General features: G+C 42.0%; 1 protein-coding gene across 1 annotated transcript in view; it reads left to right on the top strand.

Annotated features, from left to right (window-relative positions):
• The window catches only part of ttc3 (tetratricopeptide repeat domain 3), a 54,117-nt gene that overhangs the window by 9,919 nt on the left and 19,738 nt on the right, over positions 1 to 24,460 (top strand). The window contains exons 5-29 of the mRNA XM_083760901.1: positions 749 to 830; positions 2,245 to 2,298; positions 4,007 to 4,136; positions 5,515 to 5,600; positions 6,950 to 7,044; positions 7,452 to 7,514; positions 7,995 to 8,049; positions 10,592 to 10,766; positions 11,571 to 11,640; positions 12,169 to 12,226; positions 13,071 to 13,107; positions 13,824 to 13,893; positions 14,076 to 14,382; positions 15,203 to 15,349; positions 15,952 to 16,032; positions 16,778 to 16,887; positions 17,464 to 17,590; positions 19,083 to 19,205; positions 19,308 to 19,409; positions 20,331 to 20,423; positions 21,382 to 21,446; positions 21,902 to 22,044; positions 22,707 to 23,045; positions 23,648 to 23,902; positions 24,127 to 24,173. Coding sequence (XP_083617027.1) covers positions 749 to 830; positions 2,245 to 2,298; positions 4,007 to 4,136; positions 5,515 to 5,600; positions 6,950 to 7,044; positions 7,452 to 7,514; positions 7,995 to 8,049; positions 10,592 to 10,766; positions 11,571 to 11,640; positions 12,169 to 12,226; positions 13,071 to 13,107; positions 13,824 to 13,893; positions 14,076 to 14,382; positions 15,203 to 15,349; positions 15,952 to 16,032; positions 16,778 to 16,887; positions 17,464 to 17,590; positions 19,083 to 19,205; positions 19,308 to 19,409; positions 20,331 to 20,423; positions 21,382 to 21,446; positions 21,902 to 22,044; positions 22,707 to 23,045; positions 23,648 to 23,902; positions 24,127 to 24,173 — 2,914 coding nt within the window. The remainder of the gene's footprint in view (positions 1 to 748; positions 831 to 2,244; positions 2,299 to 4,006; positions 4,137 to 5,514; positions 5,601 to 6,949; positions 7,045 to 7,451; positions 7,515 to 7,994; positions 8,050 to 10,591; positions 10,767 to 11,570; positions 11,641 to 12,168; positions 12,227 to 13,070; positions 13,108 to 13,823; positions 13,894 to 14,075; positions 14,383 to 15,202; positions 15,350 to 15,951; positions 16,033 to 16,777; positions 16,888 to 17,463; positions 17,591 to 19,082; positions 19,206 to 19,307; positions 19,410 to 20,330; positions 20,424 to 21,381; positions 21,447 to 21,901; positions 22,045 to 22,706; positions 23,046 to 23,647; positions 23,903 to 24,126; positions 24,174 to 24,460) is intronic.

Here is a 24,460-nt window from a genome sequence, read left to right on the forward strand (position 1 = left end):
AGACATATACCAAAAAAGGGGTTTTTGGGCCCCTGAAACCAAACGGCCCCGAGTTGGGAGTGGTCCCTTCATTTTGAGATGGCCCATGGTATATGCTAACAGGAAATAATAGTGAAAAAAAGGTAGCAAAAATTGCTATGAGGGCTGGGTCTAGCTCCCGGACTATATAGAACTGGCCTTATCTTGGAGCTGTGAGGAGTATAGAACTGGCCTTATCTTGCAGCTGTTAAAAGTATTGAATTGACAGTTTGGTTTTCTGACTTGCTTATAAACTTACTGGCCACTTTGACGATTTGGTTTAAATCACTCATTCTATATCGTCGTGTCCGCGTCTGCAACTGTGACTGTGAGAGTGTATTAATGGAACCAAATGGACCCTTACAGGTCTGCAACTGTGAGAGTGTACTAATGTTGAATTAACACCGACGACTTAAGATTTAAAAAGGAACCCTAACGCATGCCACTCACTCCGTTTACTCAACATTTGAAGATGTTTGGGTCAGAGGCAAAGATTTGTGTTAAAAATGTTTGCTTAAAAAAAAGAAAAGAATACCAAGATGTTTCAGTGTCGCACTCTATTTGTGAATAGTCAAAGTATAACATTTGGTTAAAGATGTTAAAAGAATTGTGACGCTAACTAATGCCTGTCTCTCCCATTAGCCAATGTTAATACAATTGGATGACAGTGTCATTGCCACCCCTCCGAATTGTCGAAAATAACTTGATTGTATTTGTATTCCTCTTCTAGTCATAAGAATGACCTCACTGTGAAGCGGCTGTACAAGATAGAAACCTTGGAATCAATTCTGACAGCGCTGGAGAAGGGATGTGTAAGTCTTTAATTGATATATGTGACTACATTTGACTGAGGGACTGCCATTGGATTTGTTTTAATTTTGGTTCTTCTCATATGAAAGCAGGGAATCATAGCTTCAAATTGGCATATTGGTCGTTCACTTTTGGAGATATATAAAGTAATGTCTTGCAGAAAACAGCGAGTTGAGAAAACAGGCTTGCAAGTTTCACTTCTGTGGTCTCTAACGTTACGGTACATCAGCTCTGACACTTATTTCAAACATGCTCTAGTTACTAGAGCATGAGTTAATAGCACAGGCAGACTCTTCACATACTAGAGTCTAGTATGTGAAGAGTCTGCCTGTGCTATTAACTCATTTTTGAGTTAATAGCACGATGGCAGGCCCTCAGTCAAATCTGGTCACATATGTTGTCCGGAAAACGGAGCATGTTGGCGGCGTGGAGCGAGGGGGACAGCCGCTCCTCGCTCCAGGGCGCTGTTGCCACACTCGCTATCTGCTCATGTTGATCCACCCCGCGCTCCATAGCTTATCTTCATGTGCGTTCCGCTCAGACCCCGCACTCGGGAGCAAAAGAATAATAATGTTACTGCGTTGTCGGGACGCATGCAGCAAACACGTGCCTCCGTGTCTGTCCTTGCGGTTGGACATGCTCAAACATGTGGTGCACGGCCCCCGACCGCAACGGTCTTTTTTTTAACCCATTTTGACCTGAGATCTGACAGTTTTCTGAAAAAAGCTGTTTCTATTTCAGTCGTTCTTCGATTTTTCTAAAATGGCAGACCTACAAGCTCGTAGTGTGCCACTCAGTGGCGCGCTATGAGCTTGTAGATCTGCTATTTTTCAATAGCTAAAGCATAACATAATGCTAACACCAAAAGGGGTCCCCGCCCAAAATGGGTTAAGAAAATTGACAATGCCGCCTGACGGCTAGATACGATGCACATGCCATTGTACAATACGATTCACAATACAGAGGATACAATATGCATCGGAAATTATATACGTTGATTTTGAATAATGACTATGTCCTACAGAATTAATTCCAAGAGCTCTTAAGTTTCAGGTCCACTGAGATTAATTACAAAAATTAATGTGCTTAAATGGGGCTTTTATGTTGTCTTGTATTTTTTGTGTTTTGGGGACAATTATTGCAATGATTTGTGTTATGTGACACCATAGTGGTTTATTTTTCAAAACGGCGTCATGCCGTTATAAAAACTATAGCCTTTTATTCATATTTATTTTAGAACAGACCTAATTTGCATTATCTCTCAACATACAGAGTAAAAGCGGTCATATCTTCCCGGCACCCAGAGCTTCTATTTTGAAGGAATCCCGGCACTAATTGTGTTAATGTCGCTGTCTGTTCCTATGAACATATTGTGCTGTTTATGCTCATCAAAGTGTTTTTCTGTGTGTGTTCCAGTACGACATGGACCAAACCAAGCATGCAGTCTTCATAAGCAACAAGTTTAACTTGGTAAGTTGGTTCCCTTAACCCGGTCCTTGAGGCTGTTCCAGCAAAATAAGGAACATAAACTGTTTTGAACAGTTTATTTTGACAAATATAGACAAATCTTCTCTTATGTTGTTCCCTCGGCCTGGCATAACATTTTCCAATATGGTCTGCCACCCCCAAACAAATACCTGTAAACATTTTGGTGTCCTTGACATGAAATAGTTTGAGGACCTCTGCATTAAATGTTTGGATTGGGTCCAATTATCCGATATATATATTTTTTAATTTGTAAAGTCTGCTCATCAAGTCTGGCCATTGTGGCAGAATCAAATGTATTTTAATTCAGTTTATTGATATGCTGAAAATCCAGAACACTGCTTTTCCACAGAAACGGACTAGTTGTAAGTGAAATGTGATTTAAGCGGCTTGTTCAAAATATGAATGAGTATATGCTCATACCACCAGAACATGCCTGGGCATGTTTTTACTGCACAATGAAATACAGTACGTTTCCTTCTACTTCTCTATATGGTAATGAATGTATGCACAGTACAGGACAAATAAATAAAAGATTATTTGTAAACCCCAAATCCAAATGTGGGGTTTACAACGCCTGTATAAAGGTATTTTTCCACTGTAAGCACTCAACAAAAAACAAAACCTTATTTCATGTCATAGTACGCAAAGTAACCAAAGCATTTTTAAGTTATGAGACTGGAAAATGTAGCTTAATGTCCAGTTTACCGTTAACTACACAACATCGTTGACATTGCCAGAGCTTTGTGGCAATGCTCTGGCATTTAATTAATTACAGGGATAATTAATGAGCTGCCCCCCCCCCACCCCCATGACTAATTGGTATATAAAATGACTAGGGATGTACCGATGAGACATTTTCACCAATATAGATATCGAATATAATTAATTGCTGTTATGGCCGATAACCAATGTCGATATGATCTCATTCTGTATTAGAAAAAATATTATCTTTGCCATGCTGAATTTACTCTGAATTTTAAAATGTTCCAACTTGTTGACTCTTTTGAAAGCTTCCCCAGAAAACACAGAAAATCACAAAAGTATTTTTCAGGCTTAAAAAAAAAAAAAAAAAATTAACAACATTATTATATAATAAAATAAGGCCAATATCGTCCGATACCGATGTGTTGGCCGAATTATCTCCTGTCACTAAAAAGGACACTGAAATTTGCATGTGGCAAAAACATATCTGGCACACAATATCTGGCAGTCCAGATAGACGGATAGACCTCGTACAAGAAGAACCATCCACCACTATGACATTCTAGGAACTGTATCGGTGCCGCGCTACAAGCTTGTAGGTCTGCAATCTTTTTGAAATATCATGAAAATGGGGTGCAAATCTGCTATTTTTCGATAGCTAAAGTATAACAAAAGAACTTCCCGTCCTGAATGGGTTTAACCCTTTCTGAACGGGAACCCATTTTGGTGTTGGCATCATGTTATGCTTTAGCTATTGAAAAATAGCAGATCTACAAGCTCATAGCGCGCCACCGAGTGGCGCGCTACGAGCTTGTAGGTCTGCTATGTTTGAAAAATCGAAGAACGACTGACATTTTTAGAATCTGATCTCAGGTCAGAATGGGTTAATCAGACCAGTGTGTGTCCAGTGGAAACCTCGTATGAATCTGATCTCAGGTCAGAATGGGTTTAAGCTGATGTCATGCGTTTTCCTCTCCCACCCCCGCAGAATGCTCCCGAGGTCCTGGAGGACGCCATGTGCTGGCTGGAGCGCGCCGACGAAGACATCCTCACGCGTGTCCAGGAGCTGGGCCACAAGCAGCTGTGCTTCGCTGTTCTGCAGCACCTCTTCACTGAATGTAAGTTCATGGGATTCAGACTGATCTCAGTCCTTGGTGATTCCATAGAAACCAGGCGATTCCCTAGAAACCAGGCGCAAGTCTTCCGTGAAAGCGTTGCTGCTGCACACCGAAAATAGCTGCTCTGAAGCTCACAGCGCGTCTTGTACATCTATTTCCGGTCATTAGTAAGATGTATTTGAAGTGATCAAACTAGCAATAGAATGCAAGTTTAGAAGCATCTTCCAGAAACACGAATGGCCTCGGAAATGTCATAAAAGCAACCTCAATGCCTCAAATCTGTGATTTCTTCAGCTGGTCGACCTAAAACGTCATCATTACATTTTCCGTCATGAGATTTCCTTTTGCTTTATTCCAGCTCGCATCATTGTTGTCCTCCTCACGTACAGACGCACACACAGACGCACGCACGCACGCACAGACTCACACACTGGAATTGTATAAATTAGAATGCAATTTGAGGTACACACTTTGTACGACAGAACTTGGAACAGGTCAGGTCAGTAATCAAAATAATGTACCATGGTCAAAATAGGACATGCATGTAATGATTTTATACTTAATATATTTTATACAAATGATTATGCAAAATAATTCAAAAACGGTGTCCGTTTTAAACTTTTAGAATGGCTATTTCCAATTTTCTTTTTTAACGTATGAATTCATGAATGGAAAATATTCAGATTATTGGGACTACCGCAAATAATTGTGATTTTTGTTGTTCATAAGGGAAAATGTGTTGCCATAAAAAAAGCTGTGGTCGAAAGTAACATTTACTACTTGTCTTGTACTGTACTTGAGTATTTCCAATACTTTTACTTTTACCACTCCACTATATCTCGGATCCAAATATTGTACTTTTACTCCACTACATTTATTTGAAAGCTTTAGTTACGGTAGTTACAATGTAGTTACACTGGAAAAGGTTATCTTTGAAAAACAACGTTTCGGTCGATTAGACCTTCATCAGGACAGATAATTGTCAACAACATTGTCTGTTTTTTGGCAAGTTTCCGACAGTGTGCGCCTGCAGAACCCTTCTTTATTTTTCAAAGACAACCTTTTTAACCCATTTTGGGCGGGAACCCCTTTTGAAAAATAGCAGATCTACAAGCTCATAGCGCGCCACCGAGTGGCGCGCTACGAGCTTGTAGGTCTGCTATTTTTGAAAATTGAAGAACGACTGACATAGAAGACATAGCTTTTTCAGAAATCTGTCAGGATGTAGAAGACATTTTTAGAATTTGATCTCGGGTCAAATGGGTTAAGTATGCTTTATTGCCCTACGCACCCGTCACTAGCCTTCTGAGGTGTGCATCGGCACTTTTGCTAATAAGTTACACTGTCAACAAATGCTGTGTGTTTCCTCTGGTTTCAGATGCGCAGTATGTGCAGGCGATGGGGGAGAACAAAGAGGGCACCATGGTGTCTCTGAAAGCCACCCCAAACAAATGGGCTGTCGAGGTCAGAGAACAGAAATGAAAGATTCCCCGCGCACATAACATTTACACTGTTGTTTTCCTCGACTAAAACTATGACGAAAAATGTTCGTCGACTACCTTTTTTTCATTGACGGAAACTAAATGGAAACTAAATGAAAACTAACCCATGATGACTAAAACGAAGACTAAATATACTGACAACAAATAAAAACTAGACTAAAATGTTAGGAAGGGACTAGTGGACAAGAGATCCAGTATAAGTCATCTCACAGCGCGACGTGTTGTGAGCTTGTAGATCGGCTATTTTCAGCAAGTGTAAAAACAGTCATTACGACGGCATCAAGGCCCGCCGAAATACATTGTAGTCGACTAAATCAACTAGATTTAGTCGACTAAAATCTTAAATTTAGTCGACTAAAACTAGACTAACACTAAAACATTCCAGGTGACTAAAATGTGACTGGAACTAAATGAAAGCTATTGAAGAGACTATGACTGAAACTAAAATAAAAATTAGCTGCCAAAAACAACACTGCTCTGCTCCCATATAATTTTGACTATGAGAAAGTGGTAACGTTTTTGAGCCGAAGCTCTTCCTCAGACCGTCACACAATGTTTAGACCAGTGGTTCTCAAACCTTTTCTTGTCAAGGACCCCCACATGGACATTATCCCGCAGACCCCCCATTTGAAAAGCTATGTCAGGGACCCCCATAATAATAATATATATATTCTTTTACAGCTCTAGCAGTGATTCTCAACCATTTTAATGTCAAGCACCCCCAGTTTGACATGCATTAGTCTATGGACACCCATTTGATGGCATTTCCATCTCTGGAACCCCAATTTATATTGCAAAATCACTGTTAATTTAACCCTTATGGACCAAATGGACCCGTTAGGTTCCATTTGTACATTACGATTTGTACATTGGATGTTTACGACTGTAGTGGACTAAATCTACAGTTGGCTTTGTCGACTACAAATGCATGTTGGCGGTGCCTTGATGGCATCGTAATGCCAGACTTTATGCTGAAAATAGCCAATCTGCAACACGTTGAGAGCTAGATCTGCTGTTTTCAGAGGGCAACCAAACATAAAATGACTTTTATGACTAAACTGTCCTTTAGTTCTACTTGGTCTCTTCTCCACTAGTCCCTCCCTAACATTTTAGTCTAGTTTTTAATTTGTTGACGGAATTGTCAGCATATTTAGCCTTAGTTTTGGTCCCAATTCTTATATAGTTTTTGTCGACTAACATTTCCCGTCGTAGTTTTAGTCGACGGAATTAACGATTTGCACCTGGAAAGACGATGACAATCTGCCAGTTTTCCACGTTGAGAGTAAATGATGTTTGATTTGTGTTCCTCAGAAAAGTGACACGATGAGGATTAAAGGAAACGAGCACTTCACAGAGAAGAACTACGAGGCTGCGGTGAAGTGCTACTCCAAAGCCATCAGATATCAGTGAGTCATGACCATAGACTGTAAAAAATAATATTGACAATGCGTTCTCCGGGTTAGATATGGACGTAAGATGAAGCCCGTCAGTCCAGTCGACATCTTTCTAGATCCATTTGGGCCCCAGCTGGCCATTGGCTGGCCCAGACAACGAGGAGGAATTTTTTAATTTGTGTGAATTTCAGCCTCTGTGGGGGGGTATTTATATGCAAATAGCATGACCAATGACATTGCAATGGCATTGCAATGAACATCACTGATGACGTTTAGGTGAAAAAAGAACAGAAAAAAATAATAATAATTAAGTAATTAATTAAAATGAAAATGTTAGCGCAGTAACAGTGTAGTGCAGGCACATTCTGTCTTTTGGAATTACAATCTAGTCTTCACGATCTGTTCTTCTTTTCTTATAGCCCTGAAAACCACGTTATTTATGGGAACAGAGCCCTGTGCTATATCCGGTGTGAGAAATATCTGTAAGTACCGCTTTTGATTCACATGATATCATCATATCATCATACTATAATTAACCGAATGTCTGAGTGTGTGTGTGTGTGTCCGTGTGTCTGTCAGAAACAGTGCCGTAACTCCTTACTGCCTGCACCAATCACTCCCACTTTTCACACAGGCATTGACCATATGCATATGGAGGGCGTAACGAAGCCCTTTTTTCGATTTGACACATTAATGATTATTAATTTATTTCAATTACAAACGCACCTGGGCGCAGTACCCTTCACGGCCACAAGGGGGGGGGGGGGGCAAATATCTCACAACGGGTAAGGACTAGTACAGTATAATTGATGTTACTGACTGACTTTACGTGCTCACTACAGTAGGCAAAGCACAACTTTCAACTTGTGTCTGTGTGTTCTCACAATGTGATAACTAAATGCTCTTAAAATTCCAAGACAAATGATTTGATTGAGACAGTTATTATTTTTGTATCTTTACAGAAAAGCCGTTGGTGATGGAAAACGGGCCACTTTGATAATGCCGCTGTGGGCAAAGGTATTTATTTCTTGTAATAAGCAGCACCTGAAGTAATGCATTGATTGATTGTCTCAGATGAATACTTTATTTGCAGTTTGCAAGGACGGGCACTAGGCACGTAACGATATATATCGTATATACCGATATATATCAATATTAATCCCGACGATATTAATCGATTCATTGAAATAAAAAAAATCGATTTTCAAAAAAGGGTGGATAGTGTGTGATGTGAAATGTGAGCTTTAGTCATATTCCATCATATTCAAGTGCTTTTGGAGAGATGATAGTCACTTTCAGTAGTAGAGCACTGTAGAGGGGAGCTGTGTGTGTCTGTGACTGTAGAGGGGAGCTGTGTGTGTCTGTGACTGTAGAGGGGAGCTGTGTGTGTCTGTGACTGTAGAGGGGAGCTGTGTGTGTCTGTGACTGTAGAGGGGAGCTGTGTGTGTCTGTGACTGTAGAGGGGAGCTGTGTGTGTCTGTGACTGTAGAGGGGAGCTGTGTGTGTCTGTGACTGTAGAGGGGAGCTGTGTGTGTCTGTGACTGTAGAGGAGCTGTGTGTGTGTGTGTGTGTGTGTGACTGTAGAGGGGAGCTGTGTGTGTCTGTGACTGTAGAGGGGAGCTGTGTGTGTCTGTGACTGTAGAGGGGAGCTGTGTGTGTCTGTGACTGTAGAGGGGAGCTGTGTGTGTCTGTGACTGTAGAGGGGAGCTGTTTGTCTGTGACTGTAGAGGGTAGCTGTGTGTCTGTGACTGTAGAGGGGAGCTGTGTGTGTCTGTGACTGTAGAGGGGAGCTGTGTGTGTCTGTGACTGTAGAGGGGAGCTGTGTGTGTCTGACTGTAGAGGGAAGCTGTTTGTCTGTGACTGTAGAGGGGAGCTGTGTGTGTCTGTGACTGTAGAGGGGAGCTGTGTGTGTCTGTGACTGTAGAGGGGAGCTGTGTGTGTCTGTGACTGTAGAGGGGAGCTGTTTGTCTGCGACTGTAGAGGGGAGCTGTGTGTGTCTGTGACTGTAGAGGGGAGCTGTGTGTCTGTGACTGTAGAGGGGAGCTGTGTGTGACTGTAGAGGGGAGCTGTGTGTGTCTGTGACTGTAGAGGGGAGCTGTGTGTGTCTGTGACTGTAGAGGGGAGCTGTGTGTGTCTGTGACTGTAGAGGGGAGCTGTTTGTGACTGTAGAGGGGAGCTGTGTGTGTCTGACTGTGCCCAGGTGATGATGGTCGTTGATGCTCATCAAGGAAGGCAATTATGTTTCTGCGCTGTCAAAAGTAATGCTACTTCTTTTGCAATGTAGTTAAATAAAAAAATCTCAGGGGGGAAGCTAAATTATATAAAATTAAAATAAAATAAAAGTATCGTGAAGTGAACCTCATATCGTGATAGGAATCGTATCGTGAGTTGAGTGAATCGATACATGCCTAACGGGTGCAGTACAGTACAGTACAGTACAGTACAGTACAGTACAGTACAGTACAGTACAGTACAGTACAGTACAGTACAGTACAGTACAGTACAGTACAGTACAGTACAGTACAGTACAGTACAGTACAGTACAGTACCACGAGGTATGCCCCTTCAGTTTCTTTCCATTGGTGTCCTCAATTCATCAAAACCTATAACACAGGACGCAATGTGTCATACATGCATAGTAGCCCAGCCCTGACGTCCCACAGCATCGCTCCAGGCTGTTAGATTTGAGTTGAAACGTCGCCAACGTCGGTGGGCGGTTGCTTTTCTGGAAATGGAAAGAAACACTGATAAATCCATTGTAGTTATTATTTAGTCACAAGCTCTTATCAATACTTTTCATTGGTTCAATGTTCATAAAACCCACAGACACGCATAAGTCCCTCATTTGGCCATGCGTAAAATGGCCATGTGTAAAAAATAAAGAAAGTAAATGTCCAGACAATTTAACCACTTCAAATTCTATATATTCCCATTACCCTTACTATTCCCCCTTTTCACACCTGTGTGAACCGAGTGGTGCAACTCCCCCCTCTCTCTCATCTCTCTCCGTTTCTGGCGCCCCCTACTGGTATTAATAAGTCACACACTCGTGCTCATGACAACATACAGGTACACAGGTACAGGGACATTGCTGGTTGTAGGAGTGGTTGCACCACTCAAAAAAGAAAGTAAAACAAGTGATAATAGCCTATCTACAAGGTTAAAGTGTAGTCTGCTATTTGCATGAATAATGGGTGTGTCGGTGTCTATTGACAATGCTGTTGACTATCTACGCTTGCACTTTGACACACCCATGGCTCTCGACACAGCGAAATCTAACACAACCTGTTATTCATTTGATATAGCTGCAGCTTTGCTGCTCACTAGCCTGCCGTGTTTTAACCCAAAATACATTCTAGTCGACTAAATCAACTGTAGATTTAGTCTGTCAAAAAATCTTATGGTATTTAGGCGACTAAAACTAGACTAATGTGGTCTAAAACTAAATGAAAACGTTTCGAGAGACTGACTAAAACTAAAATAGAAATGTGCTTACTTGCCTGACGGCCACGCGAGTACGATCGCTTGAGGTTGGTGTTTTTTCTCCTTCGTTCGACAGGGTCACTACCGCTACTCGGAGGCCTTGTTCTCCCTGGGGGAGATTAAGAGAGCCATCGAAGCCAACAGCAACGCCCAGATCCTGTGCAAGGGTGACAAGGAAGGCATCAAGGACCTGGAGCAGCAGCAGCTCAAGTTCCTCAACGACCTGGACGTCGACACCAAAGATATTAAAGGTATTCCCATGATGACCCAGACCCAGTGTGGTTTTCAACCAGGTGGACCTGTACGGGTCCGTTTGGTTTAATTTCACGCTCTCGGGAGTTAAATTATTGTTAAGCAGCTGCATTAGTTAAGCCCATTTAGAGTTAAAAACATTCACTTTGAAAGAATATATATACAAAGATTTTTCACCACATTTTTACGATTTTTCAAAAATAGCAGACCTACAAGCTCGTAGCTCGTGCTATGAGCTTGTAGATCTGCTATTTTTCAATAGCTAAATTATAACATAATGTTTAAAACACCAAAAGGGGTTCCCTCCCCAAAATGGGTTAATTTGACAAGAAGTCCACACAATTAGAGAACGTATACAGAATTGTTATTTTTGATCAACGATCAACAAAATATTCTTTAGTTTTGGGTCCGATAGGCTATATCTCATCAAATGGTGGTCTGTGGATCAAATGCCGAATAATGGATCTTGATGTGAAAAAGGTTGAAAATCACTGGGGGGGGGGAACGAAAAATCACGGGAGCAGCGCATGTTCCACCGTTGTTTCTGCACGTCGGGTGTAACTAACTGTTAGTAATAACTGTTGCACCATTCATTATTTGAAACTCACCATTACACATGTTTACATGTCGTTTGTGCATCTGGGGTGGGTTTCACTAAGTGGTAAATCTGTCCTTGTTTAAATTGATATACATTGTTGCACTTGCTGCACAACCATAGTTAAATGGCAAGACCAGAAATCTTAATGTAATTTCTTTTGTGTGTTCTGTCATATCTAAACATTGTGCTTACTCTCAACTTTTAGGTTCCCTTGATAAGAGGCTGAAGGAATTACCTTATGAAAATAGGATGCTGAAGGAATTACCATATAAAAAGTACGTACTACTAAAACAATTGTTTTACAATATTTATATGTTCTCGCTCAGTCGCCATTACTGATTTCAGTCATTTGGATTCCATATAAGCTAGCTAGCATTTCCTTTATGATCTCATGCCGCCGCACACTGAAAATAGCAGATCTACAAGTGTTGTGAGCTTGTAGATCGGCTATCTGCAGTTACTAGTCATTTGAACATGTGAAGCGGTCAAACTGGCAATAGAATACATGTTCAGAATCATATTCCATAACAATGAATGGTCCTACTCCTAGGCATTTGATAATAAAAGAAAAGAAAAAAAGCTTAAAAAAATAGCAGATTTTTCAATAGTTAATGTATAACATATTGCTTAAAACGCCAAAAGGGGTTCCCGTTGGCTGTATCTAGAGCAGCAGCAACATGTGTTTAGAATTATAAAACCTCGTTGTCATTACGTTTTTCAGCCATGACATTTTAATTCCACCATTTTACAAATGGTGATAAAAAAGGCCACATGTGTGACATGTTTTCTTTGACTTTGTGCAGACCGGACCCATCAGAGACGGAAGTCATTGTAACACACAAACCAGCCTACAGTGGCAAGGTTAGTCCATGTCTCCTGTAAATTCAGACTAAAACCAGCCTACAGTGGCAAGGTTAGTCCATGTCTCCTGTAAATTCAGACTAAAACCAGCCTACAGTGGCAAGGTTAGTCCATGTCTCCTGTAAATTCAGACTACAACCAGCCTACAGTGGCAAGGTTAGTCCATGTCTCCTGTAAATCTAGACTAAAACCAGCCTACAGTGGCAAGGTTAGTCCATGTCTCCTGTAAATCTAGACTAAAACCAGCCTACAGTGGCAAGGTTAGTCCATGTCTCCTGTAAATTCAGACTAAAACCAGCCTACAGTGCCAAGGTTAGTCCATGTCTCCTGTAAATTCAGACTAAAACCAGCCTACAGTGGCAAAGTTAGTCCATGTCTCCTGTAAATTCAGACTGTTGCTGTTGTAAAGTTGTGTTCTGTATTGTTAAGCTAGTCTCGTGTAGCCAGAGGACTGTTCCACAATCTCCGAATGCTATATTATACAGTCTGGAACTAAATCTGAGTAAGGAAGCTGCCATTTCCGGCAACAGTCTGGCCATGCGAGACTAGTATTAACCCATTGATTGAGACCAATTTTTACAAAAGCTTTCTAAATTAGTTTTTAGAAAGAAATTACTTCTTCTCACACGTTCAAGATTTTTCAAAAAGGTTCAAAAATAGCAGTTGTACAAGCTCGCCATGAGCTTGTATCTAGGAAATGTAAATGCCTTTTTTGATGTTTGATTTATTTAACCATTGATTAACTGTTACACCACCTACTAAACATTTGGCACCAGATACAACCTTCTGCCACCTCAACAAAGAAGCAAAACATTCTGACGCTTGTCCTTCTGTCTCCTACTAGTCTTACAACATGGGAGTGGTAATGAAGACCAACCCAGGTAAGTTGAAGGGACTCACGAGGGGCCATTTGGTTTCATTAATTGTGGAATATTATGGACACGGATCCTAGGAATACAAATATCACGGCCAGCACACAATGCTGGGGCCGCCCGACCTTTACAGCCCCCTTTTCTCTGAATTACGGCTCAGATTGAGCTGGATTGAACACCGTGCTGATGTTACTCAATACTAAATCCTGGTTATACCGGCTCGCACGTTTAACTTGGTAATGCTTCTTCTTGTGAAATGAAGTGAACGTTCTCTACTATTTCTATATCTATGCTCACACCGAGGGGAAGTGCGTAGGGCGAGTGGCGAGGAGCTAGTTTCAAAAAGGGCGTGGCTCTGGCAGCTCTAGAAACTTTCTGTGGACACAGCCCCAGATGTAACTTCCTTCACAGGTGTTGCCAATGATAGGCTGATAATTAAGGCTCTGGTTGGTGTAGCAGAGCCTTTCCAGGCACCACCCTGACTCTGACTTGAATGGAACTAGCCTTAATTAGTATCATTGGTAGCACCGTTTGAAGGAAGTAACATTACACAACTTGTCAATAGTGGCTGGCTGGCTGCATGGGGAGAAGGTGTACTGAACTCTCCTGCTTGTGAACCAGCAGTGTTTTGGAGCGCTGCCCTTCAATGTCGAGTGTCTAGTCTTGTGTTTCCCACTGCACAGACATGGACTATATGTCACTGCTCTTCTCTCTTTTCTTTAAAGGTTATAAACCAAATGGGGAGACGAACCCCAAACAATCAAAGGAGTATAAAGCAATCCGAGAAATCACAAGGTTTGTATTGTGGCATTGATGAATGTGACATGATTGAAAACATTAATAGTTATCCACTTTGGACCGTTGCCATACCATAACATACCATAACATCTGATCTCAGGTCAGAATGGGTTAATAGTTATCCACTTTGGACCATTGCCATACCATAACAAAATCTGAATTTTTGTTTTCTACTGCAGTGGCTCTCAAAGTAAACTACTGGAGTCAGTATACAACTCGCATGCAAGGGAGGCTGGCAGGACAGAATGTCCTGAGCCGGCGCCGTCGGGCCCAGTCAAGAAGTCCAACCCAGAGATGGTGTCTGCGGCGCCGGCTCGTTCATCTCCATGCCCGAAGGCTTCAGAACAGAAGGTGGAAGGAGCAGACAAGAAGAAGGTGGAAGCAATGAGCAAGAAGAAGGTGGACGCAGCAGACAAGAAGAGCAGTGCGGAGGACTCCTCCGTCGCTGGCAAGAAGAAAGACAGAAAGAACAAAACCAAAGACACGGTAAGCTTCGGATGAAACGCGCTGCCACGTTTGTTTCACGTGGCGTTTCGTCGCTATCGGGGTCGAAAAACCATGCATGTTCCGCTGTAATTGTTTTAAAGGCGATTTAAAATGGTGAAAATATGTTGTCACTCAGCTTGTAAATTGACTATTTTCACTGCTTTTGTGTGACACTCTTGGATGATGAAGTAGGGCATCAATTTGCAAGGACTCGTACAATGTTTTAAGTGATTGCTTGTTAGGAACCAAATGGACCCTTAGGGGTTTGTGTCCACAGATAATGCCTTTTGAGTCCGACTAGTGCTTTGAATCAAAATGCTCAAAACGTCCTGTCTTCACATATAGCTTAGCTGAAACAATGTAAACATGGACTTGTTGTAAATTCCCGGGTTGTCGCATACAATCCGGAGGTTCAAATGACCGGCGCTCCTTTCCCAAAGTTGAGCCGTTTCCAGCTTGAAATAAATTAAGAAAAACGCCAGGCGTCGGAAAGCGCTGAAACACGATGATCTGTGCTGAGAAGAGGTGTGCACCAGCTCATCTGTACTCTGATGTGTGGGAAGTAATGGCAAATGCCAAAATCATTTAAATTGTTCCCATCGTTAAGGACATAATATATAACTTCATCTTCTTTTAATGGCAATAGAGCCAACATTTTATTTTTTATTGACCATTGTGTCCTAATTCCTGCAAGGCTGTATAATGTATGTCCTGGACGGATCACCTCACTGTACTTAAAACTGAAGTATTGCCTTGACCGTCATGCTCTGGACAACATGCATTGTGAAGTTGTGTTGCATGTGCCTCTCGTCCCCACCAGGTGGTAGCAGAGAGTAAGCCAGACATGCGGGAGGCCCTCAGGTCGGCAGTGCAGGACGCCCACGTTGCTCTCACTAACCTGTGCAGCCGCAACGCTGAGCAGGCATTCTCCCTGGCCTTGGCTTTGATAGAAGCCAACACACCCAAGGTACAGTGTGCGCGCGCACACACACACACACACACACACACACACACACACACACACACACACACACACACACACACACACACACACACACACACACACACACACACACAATTCATTTCAATTCAGGCCTTTATTGGCATGAGAAAACATACGTTTACACCAGGGGTCTGCAACATTTTCGACATGAAGTGCCGTGTCTTTATTTTCTTGATAGTCGCGTGCCATATCGACATTACATTTAATTATGACACCACATTCAAATTATATATTTCCATCCGACATTGATTGTTCATACACACATAGCAACCTTAATTGTTTCTCCTTTAAAAACATTTTTAGACTAAATTTGTATCTGTACCACTGTCTCCCCAGTCAGAGTTCAATGAATGTGAGTTTAAATTAATGTAGAATTATGTGCAGGATGTAATTTGCATACAGATGTGAGTGGACTTAATTTAACTTTAAACCTTTTTATATACATTTAAAATTTAAATAAAAATCACCTCTCTCACACTTATGCCAGTGTGCCAGTGTTCACCCTCTGCTGTGCCAATGTTGGCACCCGTGCCAAAGCAAAAAGGTTATTTTCTTTGTCTTTGCAGGAACTTGGAATGTCTACACTTGATGTCGTTCTGTTGCTCTATGGACAAGCGTCTGCTCTGACAGAAATTGGCCAAGTTCAGGTGGGTTCAACCTATATCGCACAGTGAACTTAGCCAACATTGTTTTTATCACTGCATGAATAAGTTCTTTCAGAGCACGCTTCTATGCGTGTCAAAATAGAACCTGAACACCAAAACAATCAAGGCCTTGATCAGTTCAAACGTGCCAAGTTTGGCCATTATAAATCCTCTTTAAAAGAAACGTCTTCAATGTCAACTATTGTGTCATCGATGCGAGCGTCATTAACACTTTGTCTGTCAGGGCCTTGACATTTGTTGGTCTGAATTGTTCTAATAGTCTTGTCACTAATGGATTCACTTCTTGTCAATGTAATTACCGTTACCGTCTATTGTAACTGGTGAGACTCCCAGTTCTAACCCTGAGATATATTAATTCCAAGCAAAAGGCATCTGCAGCATAATAATGCTACATCTTAACCCATTCTGACCTGGGATCAGATTCATACGAGGTTTCCACTGGACACACACTGGTCTGATTATAACCCATTCTGACCTGAGATCAGATTCTAAAAAATGTCAGTCGTTCTTCGATTTTTCAAAAATAGCAGACCTACAAGCTCGTATCGCGACACTCGGTGGCGCGATATGAGCTTGTAGATCTGCTATTTTTAAATAGCTAAAGCATAACATGATGCTAACACCAAAATGGGTGCCCGGTCAGAATGGGTTAATGAATGTAAAACAATTCTTTGGTCTACACTAGCCAAACTAAATGTGCTTTCTAATGCATGTGTGCCCATTATAGGAACTTGCGGAAGCACAAAGACAATATGAGAAGATCAAGTCTTACGAGGAGAGGACGTTCCAGTGTTTTGTGTACTACGGTATTGGGAAAGTGTATCTCAAAGAGAACAGGTACATTATGTCATTTACCTCGCAAACACATTATGCACAGGCTATATATACAGTAGCACGCATGTTACATGTCCTTGTTGCACCCGTGGCATACCCTTTTCCACTGTATTACTTGCTATCTTAACCCATTCTGGACGGGAACCCCTTTTTGTGTTTTAACTAAGCATTATGTTATACTTTAGCTATTGAAAAAATATCAGATCTACAAGCTCATAGCGTGAAAATATGCCTGAAATATTTGAATATTCTTTCAGAGTTTCAGTTTTTAACTCAATTCTTTGCTTCTTTGCGTCCCTTGAACAACATATTTTCAGATTGGGGGTCGACGGCCAATTACATAATAATTTTTGGGGTCCTTGACATGAAATATTGAGAACCACTGAATACATTATTTTTATTTCAACGTCAGGCCTAAATGGGTACTTAATGTCTAACTCTGTACTTGCTGCTGTGCATATCTCTGTGTCATCATGCACATATTTTACAATGGGGTGAATGAAACACTGCTTCTACGTTGACTGGTGATTTTTTAATTCATAAACTGAACTTGTTATGAACGTTGTTCCGTCCTCCCAGGTATCCAGAGGCCCACAGTCAGTTTTCAGACTCTCTTCAGATGGTTAAGAATCAAATAACACCTGGTAAACTCACCTGGCCTATGACTAAAGAGATTGTCAAAGAAACAAACATCGATTATTTCAAGGTAGATCCTCCTTTTTGTATTGTCATTTTGAGCCATATCTATAAACGGGTGCATGTGTTCGGTCCGACGCACTAACAGTCCGACACCTTACCCTAAACCTAACCTCACAGCCACATGTTAGTTTTATCCTGCCACACATGCTGGGAGCCACATGTTAGTTTTATCCTGCCACACATGCTGGGAGCCACATGCTAGTTTTAACCTGCCACACATGCTGGGAGCCACATGCTAGTTTTAACCTGCCACAGGTGAGTTTTACCAGCCACGGGTTAGTTGTAACCGGCCACACACGGTGTTGTGTGACTAATGCCTGTCGGACTGTTAGTATGTGTAACCAACGTATGTATGCATAATGCACCCGCTATAAATGTGTCATTTGTTTTTGTCTTGGGATTTAAATGACACCTTTTTGAGTGGTGCCAGCCACTCCCTTACGGACTTACGTGTGTGGGTGCCTGCATGGCTAGCTATGAGCATGAAACTGCCTGGCTGGCTGGGTAGGTATGAGCATGAAAACTGCATGGTTGTTTTTCACCACCTGTGCGCAACCTAACACACACAAACACGTTAACTGTATATATGATGATTTCGGGTGTGCAAGTACAGTACTAGTTATTTTATTGAGCTCCAAAAACATCGATGTTTTGTATTATCAACTCAATTTGAGCTAAATTCCAATGCTTTTCAATCGGCTCTAGGCCGGGACCTGGATGGAATATAACCGGCGCGTTCACATTTTCAGAATTGTAAAAAAAAGAAAAGAAAAGGTTTTCTTTTTCAGTAAAAAAGTCCATGTCGTCCATGGCATACTGTGACTATAAATGTAGGTCGTCCTTGGCAGAGAAGTTAACCCATTCAGGCCTAAGGCCGATTCTAAAAACGCCTCTAAATCCTGACCTAAGGTTTCTGAAAAACTTCAAATATTGATATAGCAGAATCAAAATTTTTACATTTTTGAATACTGTACATACTGTACAGAACCCCAATATGGGTTCCCGGCCTGAGGGGGTAAGGTACAAATAGGGAACCCCGCCCAGAATGGGTTAAAGACTGTTTTATCCTCACACTTTATTTTATTTTATATACGGTAGCTCTGATCGGATCAGGACAGCGAACTATAGCAATGTAAACAATTTCCTCCTGGCTCATTCTTTGTAAACCCTGTTAACCCATTTTGGGAGATCTACAAACTCGTAGCGTGGCACTCGGTGCCGTGCTACGAGCTTGTAGTTTTTCGTGAAAATGTGGCGCAAATCTTTGAATATATATTCTTTCAGAGTGAACGTTTTTAACTCAAATTTTAGCTTCTGGGGAGGAGGTCCCTGGAACAACATATTTTCAGATGGGGGGTCGGCGGCCAATTACATATATTGTTGGGGGTCCTCGACATGAACATGTTTGAGAACAACTGACGTAGAAACATAGGGTTTTTCAGAAAACTGTCTAGGTCTAAAAGGGTCAAACATCTCAAATCTGTGTTTCCTTCCATTAGGAACTTCTGGCGGGTGCCATGGACTCGTGCAAGTTTCCACCACACCCCGATGCCATTTGTTGTCATGAGACTTGCCTCGGTCATTTGAAGGTTGAAATCTATTTCACGGATCCAGATTTTAAGGTGAAACGTCGCTCCGTGGTGGTCATGTTGTAGACGAGGACGCTGCCCTGCTGTCGTGCGGCTGGTTTTTCATGCCGTTTCCAATGTCCTTTTCTTCCACAGGGTTTCATTAGAATAGGTTGTTGCCAGAGCTGTGTTGTGGAGTATCACATGAACTGTTGGAAGACGCTCAAAGCGGCAGCATTTTCAGACAGAAATGACAAGGTATTTGCATAAACACACGACATAACAAAATGACCAAAGAAAATTTGTGCATCATTCATATCATAAAATAAGTAAAATGATGTTCCTGGCAATGCCAGGCTAATGGCATGGCAGCATTTCATAAGGCAGGGCTTCTCAAAGTGGGTGGTGATTTTGACAGCACATTTTGGCTTTTTCTCATAGTCTCTTGAATAGTTTTCATTTAGTTTTAGTCGACTAAATCTACAGTTGATTTTGTCGACTACATTGACGTTTTTGGGGCCTTGATGCTGTCGTAATGCTCTCATTTTACCCATGCACAAAATAGCCGATCTACAAGCTCACAATGCGTCGCGCTGTGAAGCGTTGTGAGCTTGTAATCTGCCATTTTCAGCATGCAACAGTGTAAAATGACTTGTGTCTTGTCAATATATTTTGTCATAGTTTTAGTCATCATGGCTTAGTTTTTGTTTATATTTTATTCAGTTTTCCTTGGTGTCGAAAGACATTTTTCCTCATAGTTGTAGTCGACGAAATCAACACTGGCCTTGACTCAAGTCCAGGGACACCTCAGAATACTTTGATAATATTTGGCATTGATCAGTTTAATTAACCCATTCAGAACTGGTGCAACCTATACGTTGGTGTACCTTTGAATTCGGGAGCTACGTCCGTGTCTCATTGGTTGTTGTTGCTTGGCCATCGGAGCCTGTTAGTTGTTTCTATACATGATTATTTTTTAAATGTCTTAATAAGAATTTGCAGGTTTTCAGAAACCTTAGGTTAGGTTTTTGAAGGAGTTGTTGGAATCATATACATTAATGCCACGTTTAATGCAGTCTCTTCACTTCACACAATACACTCTTGAAGGGATTTGTAAAGCACTTTGTAAGCTGCCTTTGCAAAAAAATACAAATCCCCATTTATTGTCTTGTCTTGCAGGATTTCTTACAGGAGCCATGCTTCACTCCCGACTGCGTGGGTAGAATCAATAGTATTCACATCTATGGTTCAACAGGCCTTATAAAGTGTAAGGTAAGTTGGCTTGGTATCACCAGGGACGTCACCGTTGCATTGTATCATCATTCTCTGGCTACGTTTCAGCAAGACCACGATCTCCAGGAGATCAAGACCATGATCTCCAGGAGATCAAGACCATGATCTCCAGGAGATCAAGACCATGATCTCCAGGAGATCAAGACCATGATCTCCAGGAGATCAAGACCATGATCTCCAGGAGATCAAGACCATGATCTCCAGGACATCAAGACCATGATCTCCAGGAGATCAAGACCGTAAGTTCCATACATTTTATGCCGGCTGCAACTGGCATAAAATGGATCAAATGGAATACATTTTCGGTTACTGGATCGTCTTTTTATCACTTCAAATGTTTTCAAAAACATTCTCGAGGGCAATGTTTAGCTGTAAATGACATTGTGCATTTGTTTACATGGCTGCCATGTTGGATACAGCGCAGCAGGTGCTGTCTGTGAGCCATTGGTTTGACGCTGGTCTGTTATTGAGTCCACCGGTCATTGTCCAGAAATGACACACGGCTGATTGACCAATCGGAATCAAGCATTCAACCAAGCCGTGTTGACTGCCATAAAAAACACTAGCCATAATATAAAACACTTTTATAATATATAATGATGCATTATAATGAAGATCATTTGAACCCATTTTGGGCGGGAACCCCTTTTGGTGTTAAAGCATTATGTTATGCTTTAAGCTATTGAAAAATAGCAGATCTACAAGCTCATAGCGCGCCACTCGGTGGCACACTATGAGCTTGTAGATCTGCTATTTTTGAAAAATCGAAGAACGACTGACAGAAACATAGCTTTTTCAGAAAACTGTCAGGATGTAGAAGACCTTTTTAGAATCTGATCTCGGGTCAAAATGGGTTATTTAATTTGCTATTTGAACACTAGAATGTATGCTGATCACAACGGTGCAAAACCTGTACGAACCGCCTTTCTCTTTTCAGTTTGAGACGGTCATCTCTAAACCTGAGGGTCCAAAGAAGTTTAAAGTAAATCAGACATGTTCTAGGTGAGCAGCATAACCCAATCACATGAATGCTTTGACTGAAAATGGAAGCCTTGATAATCTCATGTATTCATGTTTACAGTCTCACATCATTTTGTTGTACTCACAGTGTAGATTGGCTATTTTCAAAAGATTTTGTATACATTTTGAACTTGTGAAATGGGCAGTGACGGAGTACTTTTTTACTTTTGGTGCTTTAAGTGTATTTTGATACCAATAATTTTGTACTTCAAGTACATTTTCCATTCCGGAATTTTTACTTGTTTGCAGTATTTCTACTTTGCAGTATTGATACTTTTACTTAAGTAAAGAAATGTGAGTACTTTTTACACCCGTTATGTCGCACTGTGACTTCAGCGTCTGACACGGACTGGAAGCATTCACATTTTAGGGAAAGATGTTTAGGTGTTCGGACGCAGTGGCCTGATTCCATTCTCCGTTTTGTGGCTCGTTTCCAGTCTCAAGAAGTTAAAATCGAAGGAAGAACGCAAGCTCAAACGGAAACAGCGTCGACAGGCATCTGATGAAGATGACCAGAGTGAGGTGTCTGAAAATGACCACATTCCACAGGAGAACGCAGTAGGCCAATCTCTGGAGAAAGGTACTCCTCTATGACATTTCAGTGTCATACCGCCAGTGAGAACGACGCTAAACATTCTGCCCCCAAAAAAGTTCTCATCTAAAAATGCACAGTGCGGAAGTGTATGTGTGAATGGTTACAAATATTCAGTGGCTACTGGCTAAGCACGTATAATTTGCGGGCTCCTTGACGTGAACAAGTTTGAACACCAGGCTGACATAGATCGCTTATTCAGAAAGCTGTCAGGCTTTATATTTGAAGACATTTTGTAGAAGCGACCTCGGGTCTTAAAAAACCCCAAAAAGGTGTTTAACCCGCTGTGCTGCTTGTGTGTCATTCCACCAGACACGTCCTAACCGTCCTAACCCCAACTCTGTGTGTGTGTGTGTGTCATTCCACCAGACACGTCCTAACCCCCCTAACCGTCCTAACCCTAACTCTGTGTGTGTGTGTGTGTGTGTGTGTGTCATTCCACCAGACACGTCCTAACCCCCCTAACCGTCCTAACCCTAACTCTGTGTGTGTGTGTGTGTCATTCCACCAGACACGTCCTAACCCCCCTAACCGTCCTAACCCTGTGTGTGTGTGTGTGTGTGTGTGTGTGTGTGTGTGTGTGTGTCATTCCACCAGACACGTCCTAACCCCCCTAACCGTCCTAACCCTGTGTGTGTGTGTTCCACCAGACACGTCCCAGGCGGCGTGGCTCCTCTACAGGGACCGCGTGCTGCTGCAGATCAGCGAGCGGCTCCAGTCGTTCCAGCAGGAGAAGTGCCCGCGCGTCACGGCCCTGTGGGGCAGCCTGAGGCCCTGGGTGGAGCTGGACCAGGCCAAGGGCAACGCGCTGGCCGTGGGCCTCCTGGGCGGGGGCCTGCGCCAGGAGCCCCAGACGCTGGGTCAGGTGGCGGAGCTCCTCCTGGAGCGCAAGAACAGGGTGTGGGCGCGCGTGTTCATCCACTTCCTCTGCAGCTGTGTGGAGATCAGTCCCAAGCTGCAGGACTGGGCCAGTCAGCTGGACAGTGCAGGTCGGTGCATTAAAAAGTTTGACATGGCGTTGCAAACGGTACCATGAAATAGAATAGATCTGTATAGTCATTGTAACATCACGTACTACGAAATTAAAATTTAAGAACAAAATTAAAAGTCATCGAATCATTGCATCAAATCACAAATATAAAACACACACACACACACACACACACACACACACACACACACACACACACACACACACACACACACACACACACACGTACTTCCTGTTATTGCACAAGCCCTTATTGCACTTGGAAGCCCTTTTATTATTACTCATTGTTGCACTTCTAGAGCTTATGTTTTAGCAGCATTTAGTGTGTTTACCGCTTTGGGATAGAAACCACATAGTTTCTGAATAAAATGACTATATAGAAGATAACATTGCAGGCAATACAGGTTTCCACCGCAGGAATGCTAAATTGTCGCATCGTGTTGTGCACTCAGTAGATCAGCTATTTTCCCTAATTTTACAAAGATGATATTAAAGAACCACCATTCATCTGTGCGTTAGAATCTGATCTCAGGTCAGAATGGGTTATAAATTGTGATCACAGTTTGTTTTCTTTTTTTTTTCTCCTCTTGGATTCCGAAGGTCTGGACGCCGCCAGGGAGTTTCTGGAGCGCTACTCTGTTGTCCTGGAGGACCTGGACAAGACTGTTCTGTTCACCTTTGTGCCGATGAACGCTGTTTTGCAAAGAAACGCACAGGTTGTTAGTGATAGTACTGTAGCGGGACTAACTGGACTAACGGAGCAGGACCAGAGGCTCCTTATCTGGACTCTGGAGGAGCACAGGCATGAGTTTGTCCACTTGCACACTATTCTGGATGAATATTTTGAGATGATGGGTAAGCTCTTTGAAAGTCCACGTGCACACACACTATTCTGGGATGAACATTTAGAAACGGTGGGTGAGCTCTTTGAAAGTCCACGTGCACACACACTATTCTGGGATGAACATTTTGAAACGGTGGGTGAGCGATCACTCGTTCAAGTGGTAAGTTGTTGTTTTTGTTTCGTGGCCCCCTGCGTTGTCTTCCTTTTTTAACGTGTTTTGTCTCACTTCTTTCAGATGGCCATTGTTTAGTCATAAAGAAGACTGAGAATGAAAATGAACATGTAAGTGCTTAACGTGTTGCCTTACGGCGAAAAAGCCGTGAGACACTTGTGTGCTTTGTGCAGATCCTAGCAGAAATAGTCGCAATCTTGTCCTTGACCTTTTTCACCCCTGCCCTGTTTGCATGCTAGGATTAAGTTCTGCCTGTCCGTTGAATAGAAGTGGCAATTCGGGGTTCATAACGGGGACTCTACTAGTAACAACCAAATATATGTTGGGTTCAACATTAGGCCTAATATTAACTCAAATCTGACACACACTCTTATCATGTCAACGTCACAGCTTCCAT

The sequence above is a fragment of the Protomyctophum parallelum genome (genome assembly GCF_964188405.1).
Source record: "Protomyctophum parallelum genome assembly, chromosome: 1".
NCBI classification, from domain to species: domain Eukaryota; kingdom Metazoa; phylum Chordata; class Actinopteri; order Myctophiformes; family Myctophidae; genus Protomyctophum; species Protomyctophum parallelum.